The sequence below is a fragment of the Dysidea avara genome, chromosome 9 (genome assembly GCF_963678975.1).
Source record: "Dysidea avara chromosome 9, odDysAvar1.4, whole genome shotgun sequence".
Lineage (NCBI taxonomy): Eukaryota > Metazoa > Porifera > Demospongiae > Dictyoceratida > Dysideidae > Dysidea > Dysidea avara.
The window spans coordinates 12,529,332-12,542,501 of record NC_089280.1 but is presented as its reverse complement, the minus strand read 5'-3'; the positions used below and the strand labels follow the sequence as shown (position 1 = coordinate 12,542,501).

Here is a 13,170-nt window from a genome sequence, read left to right as displayed (position 1 = left end):
AACGCTGGATGGGCACTGTCATCAAAATTGATAACTGCTAAAGAGTACTGCTCTTCTAGCAGAAACACACTACAATATGACAACCACTTAAATTAAACTGAAACTGAAGGTGGGAATTCTTCTCTTTTTTGCATTTAACATGCAATTCCACAAATGTATCGCGATGAAACTCTGCTAATTCTTGGAGTCAAATGTATCGCGATGAAACTCTGCTAATTCTTGGAGTCACTGCTTCGACGAACACAATTCCTCTATCATACTTAAGTGTGTACAATCCGAGTCAAACTCTTCTCTTATTCGAGTAACTGCTTCAAGAACAAGAACGTTAGTATCAATTGAATTGAAAGAACCTTGAAACGTTTCTCTAGTTTTCTTGTTCATTACTTTCTCTGTTGTTTTTTCTTCGGTTGCTCCACTTCGGCAACTTCCTTCGACGCTTTCTGGCTCCTTTTCCTTGAATTGGTCGCCATTATTTTTGGGTCACGACACACGCACTCACGTCACGATTTAGTATCAATGCACATATCTACGGCCTTGCAAGGCCTCCATTTACCCTTTGATTTTGTTAACGTGTCTGGCCAGAAGCCATCCGTTCTACGCCCTCATTTTACACATGCCTATTGAGCGTTGGATACTCTCCCTCCCACTGTTATTAACTCTTGGTACTATGAAGGCATTGTGAGGTTGGTTTGTGGTCAATATATTTTGTGAAAAAGTGCAAAACTTCCATGATCCCTAATGTACAATAATAATATACTGTGTGATAATTCACCTGTCATGTTGACAAGTATAATGGTGACTATTGATATAAGACATGCTTCACTGCAGCAATCATAAGTTGATGTATCATACAGTACGATAGTACTGTATAGTAAGGACCACAAAGGTTTGGGCATGGCCCATGAAAAAACATCACCCAAAAACCATCCTCACTTTTCCCTGACAATGATGAGGCAGTATTGGCTGGGTAAAACCAAGTAGTGGTGTACGATATATCAAACAATATTGGTATTGTGATAATTTGTTGATATCGTTATCATATCGATTTTCGATACTACTTTAGCAAATTTCAATATTTATTGAAAAGGCAATATTTTGCAATAATTATCGAAATATTAAAGAACATTTCAATAAATCTACAGCATTTAGTGTGTGATTGTGCAATCACGCTAGAAATGAAGGTTGGTTCTGTACAATCTAGCCACTTTAAAAGCTTGTCTACCAGTTTTCTAGGCTTATTATTAGTTCTATGCAATAGTTTTAGTGTGTCAATTGTATTTGAAGTATATTAATATCGGCCGCCCACACAATTACTCTACCCACACAATTAAAAATTTTCAAAAATCAAATTGAAATTTCAATATTTACCCAATTATCATATTGACATCGTACCAAAATGAAAATCCTGATATCACACAACACTACAAACAAGCCTTCAGATTGATCTGATATGCTTTCGACAAGTTGCTATGGAATTTTTTTTAAAATATATTAAACAGAATTTTCTAGCGACTGACTGAATGACTGACTGATGCCTTCAGACCAGCACAACTTGATAACAGCTAAGGCTACAGGCTTCATTGTTTCACTGTCTGATGACGTCGCTTCAGCCGGACACGTGCCTTTTGGCATACTGTAGTATGTGCAATGCATTCTTCATGAAGTCATGACTTACTAGACTCCTCCTTTATGTCCAATTAATCTTTGCTGACAGCTAAAGGTGTCGAATTGGCAGTAGTGCATGATGACTTGGACTGCTATATATCTGTAGGTATAGGCAACCTTCCTTGTTTCACCCCTTCTAGCTATTCACTTGTTTCACTACTTTTCATTTCTTTGATCCCTAATCCAACTTAAAATTCCTAAATTTTCCTTCTCCCTGTAGCTATAGTTAGTCAAGCCTCCTCACAGGTCTCAGAGTGGAACCATCCTTGCCAAATTTCTGGATGTGCTGCAATGCTGCAAATAACAGAAGAAATAAGAGATTGCCTGTGATTATACCGTAACCTTAACTGACTGCTGACTGCCTGACTGATGCCTCTAGCCAAGCTTATGGATAAGGTTATGGGCTGAATTTATTCACTGTTCAACAGTATTTTAGCCCGAGACATGCCTTTTTGCCAATGGCAATACACACATCACAGACCTACCTTCATGTTTCTTTGTGTCCCATTTCTTTCCGTACTAAAACACAGGTGTTAATAATTCATGGCATGGATTCAAAGTGCTGTGTTTTCTGTAGTGTAACAGGATTGATTGTAGAGGTGCTTCTTGTATTTGGTGGAACATATTTGTAAAAGAAGGGGAGTCATTGATAATTGGGTCATGCAATTAATGTCTGACATAACGTCGGGGGCTTTTTGGTAATGCATTACTTCATGATGTAACACATTTACATAATATTATCACCATATGAAGCAGTAATGAAGTCCACCATGAAGCTTGCTGACCAGTTACTTTCTCATGAATACAATTATCTGGTCAAACAACGCGATCATGTAATGTGATAAGTTGTGTACCTGACAGCTTAAGGCTGGTCACACAAAGTAATAATACTATGAGTTTTATGGGTAATATGTAACTAATTAAATAGTTTATGTTGCAAGTGATAATAATAAGTAATGAGTTACGAGTTATTATAAAAAGCAACTTTTGCAACACTGGTCTGATGCCATTCTTTTTCTTTGATGTAGTATACGATGATAATGAATTATTTTACTGAAAAAAGAGTACAAGAAAAACTTAGAAATCTTACAACTCAGTAGGAATCAGTCCGAATCACAGATAAAAAAGAAATGAAGCAAGGTAGGTCATCTTCACCTGCAGCTTTACTATATAGTTGATATTTAATCCCTACTTCAGTCATAGCTATACAGTACTACTGACAAGCTGAAGTAGGAATTAAATGATTAAATGTCCACTAGATAACTGCAGGTGCATACAGATAACCTCCTTTGTTTCGTTACTTTTTTAAATCTGTGATTCCTAAAATTTCTTATTTTCCTTAAACTTGTAATTATACACATTGAAATGTTACCAATTAACAGCAATACACTATAGAAACAAACTTTCAAAATGCTCAGGTAGTGTCTCATCTTTAGTGGTTATCCTGGAACTCAGAAGCGTGGCTAAATTTTGAGTAGCTTTAGTGCCCCGATCTTTCATTATCTTTAGCATGATGTAAAATCCATTATTGTTGCCAGCTTTTAGAAGATCTGAAATATTTAACAGCAACTTTTGGACTTTATCTGATTTTGTAGCAGAGCTTTTAATTTCCTCTTCTTCATTTAAAGTGATTATTTTCTCAGCAACAAAATACTTTAGGAGGTCATCGATGTCTGTCATCGTATTACACAACACAGCATAGTTCTCTTGTAGTATTGTGAATTCCTCCAGATTAGAATCTCCACAGATACCACCTATGAAATTGAAAATACACTATAATTATTATACACTGTGTAAAACACATTACATGTTATATAGAAAATTGTTCGTTTCTTGCCCTTGTAAGTGTGACCACTTGACAAAATACTGCATGCTATAGTGGGGTGTAACTAATCACTGGACTGGACTACTGGACTGGAACACTGGACTGGAACACTGGACTGACATATTTTTGGTTTTTACACATTCTGAGGTTGGTTTTATTGGGTCTTGCTAGCTAAGGGCTTTCAGAAAACTTGCAGTCTGCTACTAAAATGATGGGTGTGAGGAGTGGAGTAAGCAAAAACTGACTTCTCACTACTTGTTATGCTCTACAGCATTTATACACTTCATAGTATTGTGTTTTGGAGATTGTAATATCTAGCAATAGCTAACCAAAAATCATTTTACTATATTTGTACTACCTATGATACACTGTATCCTTGAACTAAATAGCTCAGACTACTGGGACACAACCTACCCTTCCTAAGATTACTGTAGCTAAGTTCATTCATACATGCAATGTACAAACTCATTGTACAACTGTAGGTATTTTCTGCTATCATGATTAGTTCTTACATGTGCTAGTTGGTGTACTACAATATGTGACCAAATTTACAAGCTTGCTACTATCTCCAAGACATTATTGTTGGTTAACCATAACTAGCACATTCCCTGCAGCATACTGATAAGGAGTATATACTGTAGAAGAACATAATAAATAGAAGAGAAATCACTAGAAGTCAGTTTCTGCTTACCCCACTCCTCACACTCATCATTTTAGTAGCAGACTGCAAGTTATCTGAAGGCCCTTGGCTAGCAAGACTCAATAAAACCAACCTCAGAATGTGTAAAAACCAAAAATATGTCAGTCCAGTAGTCCAGTCCAGTGATTAGTTACACCCTGCTATAGTGGCAGTAACTATTACTAACTGCTGAAAAGAGTTAGAATAAGTTGACAATACTTACATATAACTAAAGGCTTTATAACTAAAAGGCTTTTATTTATATAACAAAAAGGCTTTTATTTAAAGTACATATAACTAAAGGCTTTTATTTATATAGCAATAAAACACATACATACATATATTTTGAACGATTGGCTAGGAAAATAGTTATGTATCAATCAGTATATGGTAGTGCTGTATTAGTATACTGATTTTAAAATGAAGTAGGGATTCAAGCGATAAAAAGCAGTGAATCAGGAGATGAATGATGGTATTATAACATAACTCGGTAGGAAAATCCCTACATTGGCAATTTATTCAATGCCTGAAAGTATAGTGATTTTTTTTCCCACTGAGCTATGCTGTAATACCATTATTTATCTCTTGTTTCACTACTTTTATCGTTTGGATCCCTACTTTTATTTTTAAATTAATAATTTTAAAATACTAGTTTGTTTGGTTTTTTTGTTATAGCATACAGCTATACACGTATGATTATTCTATTAGGGTGACTGCTGTATTAGAGTATCTTGAGTCAGTCTTTCATCCGTAGGGGGTGTGTCACTATTTCACATTTCTATGTGTTTGCATTATGAATACAGCTAGACCAATAATAATGGGGTTTGTTATTGTGATGTTCAAAAATAAAATAGACTAAAACATTAAGCTATATAAAGTCAAGCAGGAAATGGAACAATGGTCGTGGAGGGGAGAAGTAGGCACAGGGTGGAGTGGCCACTGGAGGCACAGTTTGATGATTGAATGAAAAAATTATTTCAGTAGGTGTGTAGTTCCTGAATGGCTGAAGGGATGGTATTACATTTATCTCTGGCAAGAAACTATCAGTAACTGAAGGAATTATTTGACTTGGATAATGTTGAAGACCCTGAAGGTGCACAAATTGGGTTAGATGAGTGGAAATGGTTGCAGTAAAGCATTGTATCAAATTTAGAATTTGTTTGATAAGCAGGATGAATAAGAGTTCTTAACTATAGGCTGATGACAAATTGGTGAATTCAATGTGTGGTGAACTTCTTGATAACTAGAATTTCCCAAATCTATTAGGTGAAGTACCAGTAGCAATCTTCATAGCAACTAGGGGTACCGAAGTTACTAAATTTGGTCCAATTGTCTCCCCCACAGCAGCTGCGAATAGTGATGGCCTCATCAAACAACTCTGAATCAGTTGGCCCTTGTTTCCCCTTCATGATAACCACTTGGAACATAGAATTCAACCATGTGTATAAACTGTCCATAACAACTTCATGAGGATCTGCATCTTTAGGATCCAAAGGAACATATTTAACTATGAGTAAAGAAGTTGGCGAGAATTGCAAAGTGAAAACTATTATCAGACAATGTAGTAAAAGAATTGCCCACATGCACGCTGCTGCCAACTTGGAGGATTCAAAATTAGTGGTTCAAATTTCCTGTCCCCTACATACCCCAAATCTGTTTACCAACATTATGCACAATGAAAGTATCTCTATGCTTGAAGGTGTCCAAACACCCACAAAGTTACAACTAAGGTTAAAACTCACCTCCTGCAGCCTCTACTTCTGTGTCATTGTGATCAAGTAATTAGATTGTTAAGAGGTGTGGTGTCAGTGCTCGACCATTATTTAATCAACCAAGATCACATTAATAAACATGGTCTCGAACCTATCTAGCTTTATTGATCAACCTTTGTCAGTTTTCAACTTCCTGTTTATTTTCCTTTAATGCCATTACAACACCCTCTTGTGGGACCTGCATATTGAGGTATGTATGCATGGCCGTGTTTTTATGGTAGAACTTGCATTAATTATTTGTCAGGTAAATGATCTTTGAATGGTGGCATGTTTCTTACTAATGGTTGTACATAATCATATGCTTATTGTCAGGCTGTCACTACTTGTTTAGTATAATGTCACATAACCGTGGCATTGAACGATAAGCAAATAGCTGGAATGTATGTAAGTCAGTTTTTTGTAATTTGTGCCAGCTATGCAGATCAATGTGTCTTCCCCCTAAACTTATTGATTAACAATATTACTAATGGTTCAGGTGTTCATTCTATTGAAGGTCTACTGAAATTCACTTGTCACTTTCCTGAATAAATACATTATCATGCATTGCACAAAAACACCTTTTTAATAATTCAATTATGTTGTTGTACTAGGACATTAAGCTACAAAGTCTAGTTACATCACATTGTGGTGTAAGATCAAGAACCAGAAGTACTGTTTATATGCACTTTACAATGGTAAAGGGTGATAAAATCAAAAAAAAACATGTGTAAATTAAAGTGCAGGTGGTGATACTAAGCATTTCTATTCAACAAGCATTTCTTTGCAACATCATAGTGTTCCAAGATTACTGGAGACTTTCGCTAATAAGAAATTGTGAAGGTGTTGCTGTAGTGCAAGTTGTCACATTTAGCACTATTAAAGCTCACTTTCTTCTTGGCACTGTTGGTTCAGTTGGTATAAAAAGTCGGGGCAGCAGTACTATGCATAGAAGTGATGGTAACAATACATGTACCTGGCTCGCTCAGGACAGTATCTCAATTACAATTGCTTCTCGACTACTCTACCTGAAGGATACAGTATTCAAAACAGCCAAGAAACCAGCCCTGCAAAAAACAATCTGTCTAACACTGTACTATTTATTTATACAGGATGTTATCAAGTGTATACTTCACCATCACACCAGCACACGTCTGCTAACCCACTTCCATAGACTAGTACATGTAACTCTTTATGACTGGCATACTTGAAAGATACTTCTGTGCATTGCATGCATACTGAAGTGTCTTGGTATGATGCGTTATGATGCAAGTTAATTGGCAAACCTAAAATGCATTATATCTAGTAGAGTAAATTTGACTAAACCACATGCACCAACCTATCCCACTAGTAGTAATAGCTAAACCATTTCAGTGGATCTATTAGGTAAATCCACTGTAGGAATACCTTCATTTCGTACTTTTCATGTTTGGATTTTGTATTTTTCTTCTAAGATAATATATTCTACTATTAATCGATGTAATGTACATAGTGATGTCAGGTATATAGGCATGATGACAAATTATTTTTATCAGCAAATTTGATAGTGCATTTGGTGCACATATTTATAATGTTGTACCCATTATCCCGATTTCTTTTAAACCACAAAAAAGAGTTGCAATGCAATGCAAGTTTAACAGCAGGTTAAACAGGGTTAACTAGCAGGGCAGGTCCAAAATGCTTGCTCAGGCCCTAAACCTGTCTGACTACCCCCCTTGGTAGCATTCCTATCATTTATGCGCTCACTTCAAAGCAATCCCAAGGCGTGCAAGCTCATTCGAGTAAACACGATTCAGGAGTTGTTCGATTCAAGCTCGGTGATACCAGAAAAGATGCATAGCGAAGAAGCTTCCAACTCCGTTCCTTCGGTTCCTGTTCCCACTTCCTCGTCACCAGAAGCCACTGCTCCAACCTCCAGTATGCCTACAGTCACAATTTCCTCTCCATCATTACCAACGCTGTCGACCTCTACTGTGCAACAGTTAGCTACCGCGGTGGCGGACTTGATCCAGTCTCGCTGTATTCCGAGCAGCAACCCGCTGACAGCAACAGACCCTGTCGCTACTTCCGCTCTTCCGGCATCCTCACCATCCACTTCCGGTAAGTCATTCCAGAAACCATATTTGCACGCATCTTTATAGGTGACAACGAAAATGGGCGGCTGGGCACCCAAAAATAGCCAGCATTTTCAAAGTGACAAGACGTCACGTGCTACTCTAGTGCGTATCATGCTCGGAGGTGGTAGACGTTAAATCCCACCTCCAAAGACCTTGATGCTATCGTCTTCGCACAAGCTGGTAGATGCCAGTCTCTGTAAGGCTGATAGACATGTAGTCTCAGCCAAGCAGGTAGACGTGCAGTCCTGGCAGCGAATGCAGGAACGCACATCAAGGCTCCCCGTCGCCTGACAAATTGGCTACAGCCGCCTAGGCTCGCATATTCCACAAGGATGAATAAGCAGATTGTCATGCCTTATCTCACAGGTATGCAAGGAGGAGGCATCAGGTTCCCCTTGCCAGTGGACCCACTCCTGTCATCTGGGCCATCCCTACCCCTGTTAGGGTCTCTAGTCGAAGATGAACCACCTCACACTTCGACTAGCGGCAGCTCTACAGTAATCAACAAGGGTCTACCACCCATCCCAACAAAACTTGTTGAGCGGATACGGAAATGGGAATGTGTGGACTTGGCTCAACTACTGGATGACTATCGACAGCCTGAGGGATACACACTTCAACCATCTACCGGGGAACAGATCTTAGTTATAGACCAGGATCAGGTGCAGCATTGCCGAAAGCAGATCACAGATATTTTCACTTGGCTAAAGGCCTTTTCACGTTATATGGCAGTGTTGACTTCTTGTGATTCAACCACTTCAGCTCAGACCACTGGTCTAGTGGCCCACCTCCACCTCATCTTACAATTGTCCCAAGAACTAGGCCCCCAATGGATGAAGTATGGCATTGACTATCGCCAGTGGGCAGCAGCACGCAACGTACGCCAGTGGGGAGAACTGAAATTCACCATATACGGGCATTGCCTATCTGCTCAACAGCGTTTCTCAGGCACGTCATCTCACCCAAGACCAACTCAAGCTCCAGGTAACAGAAAATCATCCAACCCAAACTCCAAAGAGGCATGTTTCCGATGGAATTTCCGAGGACGATGTGACAGAGCAAGCTGCCCATACTCACATACATGCTGGCTTTGTGGAGGGCCTCACTCTGCGTTGTCCTGCTCCACAGCTCCAAAACGTTCAAAGTAGCTGAGTACTCCATGAACAGTGACTGTTGTTCCTATAGTCTTGATTATTAACACACCTGATTCATTTGTTACGTAGTTGTAAGTGGGCATGATCTTGCAGGCTCAAGACTGCCCGATATTTTAGTTGTACACAAGTTATCATACTTTATGATCAGTCAATCGTTGAAATATGTGGTGGTGCTTGGACATGACACTTACGGGTTGCCCAGCTGAGAGGTCACCTGGTATTCTCCTGTTGGATTAAAAAATAAAAATTTCAGTACAGGGAATTGTGTTTTGGGTTTAGAATGTAGACTTCTTCTTCACCCTGCTCGCAGTGCCATGTGATAACCAAGGTGACAACTGATATCGGATCACACGTACAATGAATTATGGGTTACATTAATCATACGTACAATCATATTAATACATAGCTAATAGTTACATACTACTTATACAGCTATCATTATTATTATATTGTATGCTGTGCAGGAATCATACATGTCTGATTATAATACACAGGCTCAATCTATAAATCATCACAAAACTCAGGAGCGTTAGCATTGTTCTGGGGTAGATTGCTTCAGTGGCGCTGAACCGATTACGGGCAGCCGCACAAAGTTAATTGTACAGCATGTTTGTGGTAATGCGTGAACAAACGTGGAAATTCATAGACCACAGCGAAGAGGACGAACAGAACAAGCTCTATCAGACCGCCCAGCTACTTTTGTTGATACAACTAATGTTATTCATGCTTTAAAACTATTAGCTTGTCACAACTCTGGTAAATTCACTGGCGAACGGCACCAGCTGCCATCATGTGATTACTGTTATACGGACCGCGTCCTGATTAGCCATACCATCTCCTTTCTTGCTAAATAACTTCAAAATTATGCACCACAGATCATCAAAATTTGGTATAGGCATTGGGTAAGCGATACTCTACAATAGTACGCTTCAAATTTTCACGATTCAGTTTTACTGGAGTTGTTAGCCAATGCTGTAGCCCACAGGTGTGCGTTTTCACTACTTTCCATGTTGTTATCAGTGAAAAGGAAAGCGTAGAATTGTTCTACAAGGTGAGAAATGGTTGGGACCGAAGTGGCTTAGCGCTAGGTTGTTCACTGGCCAAGTTATTTTAAAAATCGGGTTAGTTTTATAGGCAAAAAATGAAGGCATGTTATTTTACGAAACTTTGTATGCTAAACTAAAGTATCACAGGCTATCACAACAGCTTTTAAGGCATAGATTAAGTTGTACACTAGCGAAGTTTTGGGCCACCCTAAAATAGCTCATTAAGCGCGTGGGTTGAAACATTGTTTTGTGCAGCTGGACTTAATCGGTTCAGCGCCACCTTAATCACTGAAGGGTGGAAGGAAAATTAAAACTGTCCACTCTAGGTCAGAAAATTTCGTATCTTCACAACAAAACAAAAAAAGACACTGCTCGTTATATTTATAGACACGTGACTTACTTAAAGCTTTGCGGTTACTGGCTTATCCATACCTGACCACAGTCAGTTTGCAAAGGTCACCACTGTAAGGGCGTAGCTAGCGATGGTGTTGCATACATAAATACCCATAATCATAGATATTATATACTACGTACCCGGGATTGCGTACCGACTTCGTTAACACTTATCAACACTGCCAATCCGCGTTGTACTTCAATATGCGGTCTTCTGTTAGTAATCGTAAACCTTTCCCGTAAAACTGGCCACCTCCTGGCGATTATACTAATACGAAAGATTTAACTTTTTCAACATTATGTAAACAGTGAAAGGATACACTCGAACACTTCTCAATAGACTGAATTACTAGGAAAACGCTTGAAATACAGCATAAGCATCGTGTAAGTGATTTTACAAGCCTCAAACTCGCTACCATATTTCATCAAATAACGACTCAAAAAACCAAGCTACAATCGTCATGTCTACCTCAAACGATTCGTCTGTGTCCACTTAACCAAAAGCATCATAGTAAGTGACATATTTAGCCATTTAACAAGAGCTGAGATCCCCAAACACCTTTCAGCAACACGAAGCGGATACCACTATTTTACCACTCAGCTCGTGCCGATTTTCTGGCTTTGACACTTAGCCGATCAGAATCTGTTCTCTAGCCATTGGAACTGTAGAGGGTAGCAGATATGATGCTGTTGAGCTCCAGTACTATGCCGCCTAGTACAACACTTGCGCGGTACACTACAAAGGAAAAGTGTTAACGAGTACAACGATGATCGTTCCTTTGAAAACCGGCGGTACACAATCCCGGGTACGTAGTATATACTATCTATGCCATAATTCAATGCAGATATAATGAACTGCACACCACGTAACAAAACAGAGGCATCGAATTAAAGGGCTTGCACACAATACTAACATCCGGCACGGTATCGGGCACACGGCGCTGCATGCTGAGACCGCCAGGATCAGTAGCGGCTACTCAGTCGGAGAATGTCAATCAAACATAAACGGACGACAGCTTAATACCTATATAGTATTCACTAACTTTCTGACTCATCCCTACGCAAGTTCAACATCCTTCCTGGTAAAGTTGGTGAACTGTCCGCCCTTGGAAGTTTCGTCGTAGCGGCCATTTGCATTCGGGTTTCGCCGGTTACTTTCACATCGTTTGGTAACCAACGTCACAATTCGTAATAGCAATTAATCCATGACAGGAAATGAGTAGTCACGTTACATGGTGTACACTAAGGCGGGAATTGCTTGAATGCTCAGCCATATGGCAGAGTGGACTGTCGGTCTAACAAAGTACGGAAATTATTACTCGGGGATTGTAGAAGAGAACAAGATAGATCAACTACTTGAACTGCACAGAAGAGACACAGTTTCAACATTTGGGACGCGAAATAGTTGCAGAGCTGCACCAGCCAAATCAAAGAGTGAAACGGAAGATTATGACTTCTATCAGGTTTAATACATAGCTGTAGCCATATTAATTCAGTAAGGTATAGATGTACAGTTGTATACCGTGCTGGGCATGAAGTACTGTAGCAGACATGGGGCCAAGTACATTTAAAAGTACTTAAGTAAATAAGTAAAGTACAAGTACTTTTGAGTTTGTGAAGTACAAGTACTCCAATTGAAATCACGACAGTACTTAAGTAAAGTACAAGTACATACTGAAAGTACTTGGGTAAAAGTACAGTACATTTTCCTATAGCAAAATTTATGCAGCCATGCATAATAACTTAAGTTTGAGGTACAAACATGCAAGGTACAGTTTTTATATTCACAGAACTGCTTAGTAATCATTCAATTTTTAAATCAATATAAGTCTACTGTGCTCAGGTCTAAATTCTTTTTTAGTGCAATGCTAAATAACTGCTTAATTGGGATAAATGATACGAGTACAAAAAAGAACATGGAAAAGGGAAGGATACGCTATGCGATTATCTTTCCAAAAAGTTTGCAGAGTTGGTTTTTTGTACACATGGGGTTTCCAAAAATTGCTAGTAGTCATCAAGTTCAGCATGTAAAGTAATTTCAGTTACCATAGTTGAACTGTCTTCTTCACAAGGAATGCTGTCTGATGTAGAAGAATACATGCACTATAAATGATAATTTCATACCAAGTGTTACTTACCACCAATTCAACAAACCCCTCATTACAGTAGTTGCATTTAGCCTTCAGTCTCCTTTAGATAAAACTTCAGGAATTGCAAAATATTTCATGACAGCAGGTATACTTTCAGGATTTTTATCAACCATTCTCTTCAACTCTCAATTTATACAACAGCATTGTTTTTGTTACCATACAACATAATAATTTGACGGAGGAAAATTTTGACGAATGTGGTGAAATGCTTGCCATTCGTCAAAATTTTCCTCATCAAAGCTTACGTAACTAGTCAATTAGAATACTTCTGGTGCAGGACATTCATCAATATTCAAGAGATAGAGAATTCATCAAAATTTCCCCCGTCAAATTATTACACTGTACAGTATATATACCAGAATTCCAACAAAACAGCTGCTCATGGCTAGATGA

The 13,170-nt window shown here is 38.7% G+C and overlaps 1 protein-coding gene across 2 annotated transcripts in view; it reads right to left on the bottom strand.

Moving 5' to 3' along the window:
* The window catches only part of LOC136267236 (NACHT, LRR and PYD domains-containing protein 12-like), a 46,006-nt gene extending 33,698 nt beyond the window's left edge, over window positions 1-12,308 (bottom strand). For both annotated transcript variants that reach the window (XM_066062321.1, XM_066062322.1), the window contains exons 1-2: window positions 11,671-12,308; window positions 3,069-3,419 (exon numbers count right to left, since the gene is read on the bottom strand). In XM_066062321.1, coding sequence (XP_065918393.1) covers window positions 3,069-3,419; window positions 11,671-11,764 — 445 coding nt within the window. In that variant the 5' untranslated portion in view covers window positions 11,765-12,308. The remainder of the gene's footprint in view (window positions 1-3,068; window positions 3,420-11,670) is intronic.
* Window positions 12,309-13,170: the final 862 nt, after the last annotated feature.